Source organism: Sander lucioperca, chromosome 10, assembly GCF_008315115.2.
Source record: "Sander lucioperca isolate FBNREF2018 chromosome 10, SLUC_FBN_1.2, whole genome shotgun sequence".
In the NCBI taxonomy this organism is placed as follows: Eukaryota; Metazoa; Chordata; class Actinopteri; order Perciformes; family Percidae; genus Sander; species Sander lucioperca.
The window spans coordinates 6,614,632-6,625,079 of record NC_050182.1 but is presented as its reverse complement, the minus strand read 5'-3'; the positions used below and the strand labels follow the sequence as shown (position 1 = coordinate 6,625,079).

The 10,448-nt window shown below is 46.0% G+C and overlaps 1 protein-coding gene across 1 annotated transcript in view; it reads right to left on the bottom strand.

Moving 5' to 3' along the window:
* Positions 1-3,351: 3,351 nt before the first annotated feature.
* Positions 3,352-10,448, bottom strand: part of creb3l4 (cAMP responsive element binding protein 3-like 4) — a 24,047-nt gene continuing 16,950 nt past the window's right edge. The window contains exons 6-10 of the mRNA XM_031319855.2: positions 9,232-9,338; positions 8,447-8,515; positions 6,673-6,757; positions 5,357-5,450; positions 3,352-3,714 (exon numbers count right to left, since the gene is read on the bottom strand). Coding sequence (XP_031175715.1) covers positions 3,425-3,714; positions 5,357-5,450; positions 6,673-6,757; positions 8,447-8,515; positions 9,232-9,338 — 645 coding nt within the window. The 3' untranslated portion in view covers positions 3,352-3,424. The remainder of the gene's footprint in view (positions 3,715-5,356; positions 5,451-6,672; positions 6,758-8,446; positions 8,516-9,231; positions 9,339-10,448) is intronic.

The window sequence follows — 10,448 nt, the reverse complement described above, 5'->3', positions numbered from 1 at the left end:
CACACACACATATACACAGAAACAAACACACACACACACACACACAGAGAAACAAACACACACACACACACCCACACACACAGAAACACACACACACACACACAGACACATACACACGGACTCACATACACGGACACAAACACACACACACAAACACACACGGACACATACACACACACGGACACACACACACACACATACACGCACAGATACACACACAGATACACACACATACACACAGAAACAAACACAGACACACACACACGCACAGATACACACACAGATACACACACGGACAGACACACACACACACACATACACACACACGGACACACACACACACACACACACACACACACACACGGACTCACACACATGGACACAAACACACACACACACACACACACAGACACATTCACACACACGGACACACACACACACACGGACACAAACACACACACACACACAGATACACACACAGATACACACACACACACACACACACATACGCACAGATACACACACATACACACAGAAACAAACACAGACACACACACACACACACACACACACACATACACGCACAGATACACACACACACACACACACACACACACACACACACACACACACACACGTCTAACTGAATAGTTCCACTATGAACCGGGTTCCGGTACCCAACCCTACTTTTAACTGTCACACATTTCATCACCCATACACTTTCACTGTTAAACTGAATGCAGTATAGAGGTGGATGAATAATGTCTTTGTCATCATGTATGTGACGGAGACCATTGAATTAGAAGCTCTTTACTGCACAGCCTCCAACTGAGCTTGAAGACGTAGATGTGACGTATGTAGTAGTAGAAGTATGTTTGTAGCCTACTGCTCATATGTAAACCTAACAGTCACATGAGTTTATAATAAATAAACCAGAGACAGTCTCCATTGATTGTTCCCTTTTAATAAAGTAATGATGAAACATAAAGCATGTGAGCGGATGAATGACAAACATACCAAAGCTGTTGGATAGAGAGGCGGCACTCCGCTGCAAATTCATAAATATAATAATGTTATGAATGCTTTTAACTGATCTTATATTGGGTCCAGTAAAGGCTGAAGCAGCCCTGTAACTCCAAGGGAACTTAATAAATAAATCCAACCCCCAAAAAAACAATCAATTCATTAATCCAGAAGGACTTTTGACTTTTGTTTGAAATAGAAAAAACCTTTAGAAATTCAACAAATCCGTCCGTCAGAAAAAAAAATGAATCCAACATTATTTACAAAATAAAGTAACTGAACTGGATATGCAAAACGGTCTCACGGCAGGTCCTGAAATGGTCACGTAATTTTTAATCTATTGATTTGTGTACACGGACACGTTCATCTCGTTTTTGGGGGACACGATCCCCGGTCTCCTGGGTGAAAGTCCTGTATTGTTTGACCCATCCACCTCCCCAACCAACCTCCCTACGCGGATTTTCGACATTTCTACCTATTCGCTACCATAGTCGTGCTGTGATCACGAAAGATGCTTCCCATCGAAATACATTAGTTTAAAAAACGTGCTGGCCACCACGAAATAAATGAGATAAACGTGTCCGTGTACACGAATCAATAGATTAAATAACGCGATCATTTCACGAACTTCCGTGAGACTGGGCTGGGATATTAACGTGAAGCAGGAAAACACGCCTCCTCTGGATAAAACAAAAGATAAGTTAACAAAAATACACTCCTTAGCTTTAGATTTACCCTTACATTTACAGTTATTCATATATCTGATATTCTGTAAAAAATTGGGAAACTTTAGATAAACTTTTCCATCCGTATTTCCCGAATCTCTACAATGATGAGTGCAAAGTTTATGAGAATAAAAACCAGGCTGAACAGTACCAGGAATGTTGTTTTTGAGTTCAGAGCTGGTCATTGAGCAGATTAACCAAAACAAGATATTACATGTAAATCAGTGAGCTTTAGAGATGCTGGCAGGCGGCTTGTGTTCCCTTTTGAGCAGAGCCAGGCTAACAGTTTCCATCTGTTTCCAGTCTTTGTGCTAAGCTAAGCTAACTGGCTGCTGGCAGTGGCTACTCATTGACCGGACAGACATGAGAGAAGAACCGAATTTCTCGTCCAACTCTGAACAAGAAAATGAGTTAGCATATTTCCCAAAATGTCAAACTATTTCTTCAAGCTCGGACTTTAAACAAAGACTAAGTTAAGGTTTTATTGTTGTTAAGGTTTGAGTCCAAATGTGTGTGTTTCGGAAATTGAAATTATTGAAAATGTTGTTTGCTGGTTATGACTTTGGCGACATTTACATTTTACGAGCAGGGGGAATGAGAGGGGGAAACGCCAGAGCAGGGGGAATGAGAGGGGGAAACGCCAGAGCAGGGGGAATGAGAGGGGGAAACGCCTGAGCAGGGGGAATGAGAGGGGAAACGCCTGAGCAGGGGGAATGAGAAGTGGAAAACGTCAGAGCAGGGGGAATGAGAGGGGGAAACGCCAGAGCAGGTGGAATGAGAGGGGGGAAACGCCAGAGCAGGGGGAATGAGAGGGGGAAACGCCTGAGCAGGGGGAATGAGAGGGGGAAACGCCTGAGCAGGGGGAATGAGAAGTGGAAAACGTCAGAGCAGGGGGAATGAGAGGGGGAAACGCCTGAGCAGGGGGAATGAGAAGTGGAAAACGTCAGAGCAGGGGGAATGAGAGGGGGAAACGCCAGAGCAGGGGGAATGAGAGGGGGGAAACGCCAGAGCAGGGGGAATGAGAGGGGGGAAACGCCAGAGCAGGGGAATGAGAGGGGGGAAACGCCTGAGCAGGGGGAATGAGAGGGGGGAAACGCCAGAGCAGGGGGAATGAGAGGGGGAAACGCCTGAGCAGGGGGAATGAGAGGGGGGAAACGCCAGAGCAGGGGGAATGAGAGGGGGGAAACGCCTGAGCAGGGGGAATGAGAATGGAAAACGTCAGAGCAGGGGGAATGAGAGGGGGAAACGCCAGAGCAGGGGGAATGAGAGGGGGGAAACGCCAGAGCAGGGGGAATGAGAGGGGGAAACGCCTGAGCAGGGGAATGAGAGGGGGAAACGCCAGAGCAGGGGAATGAGAGGGGGGAAACGCCAGAGCAGGGGGAATGAGAGGGGGGAAACGCCAGAGCAGGGGGAATGAGAGGGGGAAACGCCTGAGCAGGGGGAATGAGAGGGGGGAAACGCCAGAGCAGGGGGAATGAGAGGGGGAAACGCCTGAGCAGGGGGAATGAGAGGGGGGAAACGCCAGAGCAGGGGGAATGAGAGGGGGGAAACGCCAGAGCAGGGGAAATGAGAGGGGGGAAACGTAGCGTTTTTAAACAAAAACGTAGCAATGTAAATGTAGCCTTTGAGCGAGACATCGAACATGAAGTCCAGTCATAGTGGTTGAAAGCGTCTGTCTACATCTCGTCGGCATGTGCAGGTTTGGCGGGATTTCGGCTTCCTTTCCCCGCCGCCGCCCTCAGACCGAGCGCCAGCGGCTCCGTCTCCTCGGCAACGAGAGCCGAGCTGTTCCCCGATTGGTTCCCCTCCTGAGCCGTCCCATCGAAGCCTGCGATGCCATCCGGAGGTCCTGATTGGCCGAGGTCAGAGGGCGGGGACGAGGAGTCGGGCGGCACAGCCGGAGCGTCGGCGTTGTCCGCTGTCGCCTGGGAGGCGGACGGGTCTGTCAGGATGTTTCTGGAAATAACTGGAAAGATGGAAGCATATATTATTTGTACTTAAATGTCTGAATATTTGCCAGCTTCATATCCTCTGATTCCCCCAGTCTAAAGCGTTCATTATACTCGCCATTCCCGACCTTGACCGTCGCGTGACGTCATGGGAGCGCCGTAACTGTTTATACTCGCGCGTGGTGGTCGCGACACTAGTTGCAGTCTTCTCCTGAACAGAGGTGGCGCTAATGAGGAAAAGCTACCGACCTTTGCTATTTCTACTAGAGATGGTCTGATACCATTTTTTGCTTCCCGATACCGATTCTGATACCTGAACTTGCGTATCGGCCGATACCGATTACTGATCAGATACCAGTGTGTCATATATTTTATTATGTTTTAACAGCTGTATACTACTATCCCTGTATGATGATATGATGTATAACAGCTGTATATTACTATCCCTGTATGATGATATGATGTATAACAGCTGTATACTACTATCTCTGTATGATGATATGATGTATAACAGCTGTATACTACTATCCCTGTATGATGATATGATGTATAACAGCTGTATACTACTATCCCTGTATGATGATATGATGTATAACAGCTGTATACTACTATCCCTGTATGATGATATGATGTATAACAGCTGTATACTACTATCTCTGTATGATGATATGATGTATAACAGCTGTATACTACTATCTCTGTATGATGATATGATGTATAACAGCTATATACTACTAACCCTGTATGGATGTGATATTATTTCTATCTTTGTTGTCGGTCTGGCTCAGGTTAAACTCTTTGTGAAACATGAACGCCCCAGAACTTTCTGTTATTCTCCAGTTTGACAGTCAGTTATAACGGAAAAAGAACATTAATAAACTACTTTAACGTAGATTTTCTTTAGGGCTTATTACATGGTATCGGATCGGTGCATAAACTCCAGTACTTCCCGATACCGTTACCAGCGTTTTAGGCAATATCGGAGCCGATACCGATACTGGTATCGGTATCGGCTCATCTCATATTTCTACGGACTAGAAGAAGAAGGAAAACGTAAACAACGGCAGAACTGGCTGCAGCAGCATTGACGTCAACGTCAACAGCGGCTAAGATGATATTGGAGTCAATGGATGAGGAAGAACAGCTGCTTTGGAGCCTGCTTGCAAAGAAACAAAGAAAAAGAAGGTGGAATATTGGTCCTTTGAATAACGCCGGACATAACTATGGTGAGTTCAATATCCTCGTGAAACAAATGAGGAAGATAGACGAAGAGAAGTACTTTGAACACTTCAGAATGTCTGCACGATTGGATGACCTACTTCAAGCCTTTCATTCACCATAAAAGAACTCATCTTAACGCTTAAGTTTACCAGAGAGACTTGCAGTCACTCTGAGAGTCCTGGCATCCCGTTACCCTTGAGCTCGTCAGTGTGTCGTAGTCGTAGTGGTGCAGGACCTCTGGTCGCGTACTTTAAATCCTGGCGCGCCAGCGAGATCTACGTCATTTTGAGGTCACATTGTCGAACGACAGGTTGGGAACGGCGACTGTAAAAAGGCCTTAAAAGAAAAGTCCCCGATATTATATAACTTCAGCGATGGTCTGTAACTCTGAACGAGTCGCTATACAAGCGACAGGAAGTGATGCGGGGAGGGACTGACCTCCTGTGGGTCTGTAGTCGTCGTCTGCAGACGTGCTGCGGCTGAACGGACTGAAGCTCGGCAGGATGATCAGACCCAGAGACACCAGGATGATCTGAGGACACAAACACACTTTATCTCTTTCTTTATATATATATATATATATATATATATATATATATATATATATATATATATATATATATATACCCCCCCTCCACTATATGGCACAGTGAGATAAACTTATCAAGAAAGAGATTTACATTATTTAAATCCAGCCCTACACATAGTGCCTCAAAATCAGCTGCAAGCAAAGACAAGTTAAAAACAGGCATCATGCACCTAAGACGGTAAATATTTTACCTTATTTTAACTATAAAAATGAAACGGGACAGAAGGGACAGAGACTTAGAGAGACAGACAGAGAGAGACAGAGAGAGAGAGAGAGAGAGAGACACACAGACGGAGAGAGAGAGAGAGAGAGAGACAGACACAGACACACAGAGAGAGAGAGAGAGAGAGAGAGAGAGAGAGAGAGAGAGAGAGAGAGAAAGAGAGAGAGAGAGACACACAGACGGAGAGAGAGAGAGAGAGAGAGACACAGACACACAGAGAGACACAGAGAGAGAGAGAGAGAGACAGAGAGAGAGAGAGAGAGAAAGAGAGAGAGAGAGACAGAGAGAGAGACTGAGAGAGAGAGAGAGAGACAGAGAGAGAGAGAGACACACAGACGGAGAGAGAGAGAGAGAGAGAGAGACAGACACACAGAGAGAGAGAGACCGACACAGACACACAGAGAGAGAGACAGGCACAGAGAGAGAGAGACAGACACACAGAGAGAGAGAGAGACACACAGAGAGACACAGAGAGAGAGAGAGAGACAGAGAGAGAGAGAGAAAAGAGAGAGAGAGACAGAGAGAGAGACTGAGAGAGAGAGAAAGAGAGAGAGAGAGACACAGAGAGAGAGAGACACACAGACGGAGAGAGAGAGAGAGAGAGAGAGAAAGAGAGAGAGAGAGACACACAGACGGAGAGAGAGAGAGAGAGAGAGACAGACACACAGAGAGAGAGAGACCGACACAGACACACAGAGAGAGAGACAGGCACAGAGAGAGAGAGACAGACACACAGAGAGAGAGAGAGAGAGAGAGAGAGAGAGAGACCGACACAGACACACAGAGAGAGAGACAGGCACAGAGAGAGAGACAGACACACAGAGAGAGAGACAGACACAGATAGACAGAGAGAGAGACAGGCACAGAGAGAGAGAGAGAGAGAGAGAGAGAGACACAGAGAGAGAGACAGACAGACAGACAGACAGACAGACAGTTTCCTACCAGTAAGCAGGTGCTGGTCTGGGCTCCTTTGCTGACCGTCTGTTTGATCAGAGACTGAAGCTGTCGCAGCTGACTCAGCAGAGACCTGAACAGCCGGATCACAACCAGCACGCGTCAACACACACACACACACACACACACACACACACACACACACACACACACACACACACACACACACACGTCTACTTTCATCATCTGAAGTCGAGCTAACTCGATTCCTTCAAGAGTTCCTGTTTGCATCACATATAACCCTGTTGTCCTCGGGTCAAATTTGACCCATTTTCAATCAGAAACATGGCTTTCTTTTCAACCAAATTTCCCAAAAATAAGATGGATGGTTCCATACGCTAATTGATGATCACTAATTTTATGGTCTACCCGGGAGAGAATCTGGGATCATCCATAAACATACACTCACCTAAAGGATTATTAGGAACACCTGTTAAAGTTTTCGTTAATTCAATTATCTAATCAACCAATCACGTGGCAGCTGCTTCAATGCATTTAGGGGGGTGGTCCAGGTCTAGACAATCTCCTGAACTCCAAACTGAATGTCAGAATGAGAAAGAAAGGTGATCTAAGCAACTTTGAGCGTGGCATGGTTGTTGGTGCCAGACGGGCTGGTCTGAGTATTTCAGTTCAGTTACTGGGATTTTCACACACAACCATTTCTAGGGTTTACAAAGAATGGTCTGAAAAAGGAAAAACATCCAGTATGCTGCAGTCCTGGGGGCCGAAAACGCCTCGTTGATGCTGGAGTTCAGAGGAGAATGGGCCGACTGATTCCAGCTGATAGAAGATCAACTTTGACTCAAATAACCACTCGTTACAACCGAGGTATGCAGCCAAGCATTTGTGAAGTCACAACGCGCACAACCTTGAGGCGGATGGGTTACGCCAGGCGCCCGTAGGACTATATCTTGGACTAGGACTATATAAGTGTCAGTGTCAGATGATTCACGACACTTTGCTGAGCCACAAACAGGATTTTGGATGACGACATACGCATGGACCAATCACTGAATAGATTTCCTTATTTAAGAATATTCTCAGATAAACTCCCATTGAATAGTGAAATTCCTAAGAGGACACACATTTGGCATTAAAGACCAACAAAATGTTGAAATTTCGACCCAGAAAAACACAAAGTTGCATGGTCGACGTGAAGACAACACAAGGGTTAAATAACTGGGAGAATAAGAATAAAAAAAATGTATAACTTTCCTTTATACTTAAGTTTGAGTACATTTCGTGAATTCTCAGCACTTAGGACTAAAAAGGCCCTTTGAGAAGCTTGATAAATACGGGCCCAGACTGTCAGCATCAGTCTGATGTGATGCTGCAGAGACTTAGATCATTACCAACAATGTCAGAAGAAGACAACAGCGCCCCCCCGCTGCTGGAAACACTAGATCGATCTGACTGTCTGAAAACAGTGGGTCCCAAAGTGGGGACTGGGAACCCCAAAGGGGTCCTTGAGGGGGTTCCGGTGGTCCGCAGCAAGAAGGGGAATCATTTTCTCTTTACCTCCATCCATAAGCTACACAATGACAGAATGTGTGACTTTTTATGTCATGGGTTTCATACACTTTCTGTAATAAAACATGTAAAAGCTAAAGCCTGTCTGAGGGGGTCCGTTTGGGAACCACTGGTCTAAAACGCTGACACAACACAGACAAAACTAATCTGTGACTCCTCAGTTCCCTACATGGATCCAGATTACTTCATCCATCGGTAAACTGTCAATAATCAATAAGAAATGTGGCCGTACATGTTGTGTTTCTCCAGCTGCTCCACGGTCCTCTGCAGCTCCTTGTTCTGTGCTGAGCAAGCTGCCGCCCTGTTACACACACACACACACACACACACACACACACACACACACACACACACACACAGTCAGTGTCACACACACACACACACTCAGTGTCTCACACACACACACACACACACACACACACACACACAGAGTCACACACACACAGTCGCACACACACACACACACATACACACACACACACACAGAGTCACACACACACACACACACACACACACACACACAGAGTCACACACACACACAGTCGCACACACACAGTCGCACACACACACACACACACACACACACAGTCTCACACACACACAGAGTCTCACACACACACAGAGTCTCACACACACACACACACACAGTCGCACACACACACACACACACACACACACACAGTCAGTGTCTCACACACACACACACACACACACACACACACACACACAGAGTCACAGTGTCTCACACACACACACACACACACAGTCACAGTGTCTCACACACACAAACACACACACAAACAGAGTCACACACAGTGTCACACATTGTCACACACACACACACACACACACACACACACACACACACACACACACACACACACACACACACGCACACACGCAAGCAAGCACACACACACACACACACACTCAAAAGCGTCAGAAAAACAGCAACAACAACATCCAGAAAAAGTTAATTTTCAGTTTTAGGGACATCACGCGGCCCCCCCGGCGTACCTGCCCTCCAGCCCGTCGATGTACTCCTTCCTCCGGCGCCGGCTGTCCTGAGCCGACTGCTTGTTGCGGATTTTCCTCCGAACTCTCTTCAGGATTCTCTCCTCCGCCTGCAAAGACAGATTCAGTCATGGTATGAAGGGCTCCTCGTTCAAAGTTCCAATCTGGAAGATCTCCGTTTCCTTCTCTTTGGCGGCGCCTGTACCGATTAGCGATATGAAGGTGTGTTTTTATCACTTTTGTTTCGAAAATTTCTCTGTCTGTAGTCGTCTCCCTTTTCTTTGTTCGATCACAGACGTCGCCACGCCGGGTAGTTACATTTCTGGAGAGTTGCACATCAGGCTAAGTAGGGTCCGTATCTATGTGTACCTACGCTGCAGACTCAACGCAGAACCATAACTCAGGATTCAGGGCTTTCATCAGTAGACCACAGGCTCAACAGACATCTATTTACAGGAAAATCTTCCAGATTATTACTTTATGAACTAGTTATCCTTTTATCTCTGCAAAGTTCCTGATTGGTAGATGGGTAGTTACTCATTACTTTTATGCAGTAGCTGCTTTGTGTCCCTCATTATGCAGTGACACACACACACACACACACACACACACACACACACACACACACACACACACACACACACACAGTGCGTTTCACTATCTTTGTGGGGACCAGTCATTGACATAATGCATTCCCTAGCCCAGGGGTGGCCAACCAGTTAGGTATGAAGAGCCACAAAAAAAACGCACCATAGCAAAAAGCCACACAACACATGCACGTCCACACTACAACAGCAACAGTGTCTTCCAGATCTAATGTCATGTCATGTCATGTCATGTCATGTCATAATACATAGCAGTTTTCATAGTTTTTTTTCTCACTTAGATTGACTCAGTGGGAAACCTGACAGTCTTTGTTATCCACAATCCTATTATTATAACCCTAACTCTCTCACTCATCTGTCACTAAAGGGGCTTTCAAACAGTCTGATTCAGCAGTGAAAGGTTTAACGAGGAAGGTGATCTGTGGCCGCTGTTTTTCCTCAGGTTGCAGAATCTGTCCTCAAAACTCTGCTGCATTATTTTCCATTTTAAAATAATTGGCAAATGTATTGGCAGATACATTCAAATGTGTTGTTTTTTTTACTTATCTGAAAAACTGTAGGTTTCAGAAAAGTTAAAAACAACAATCAACCAATGACACAGCCCCCAGCCACACA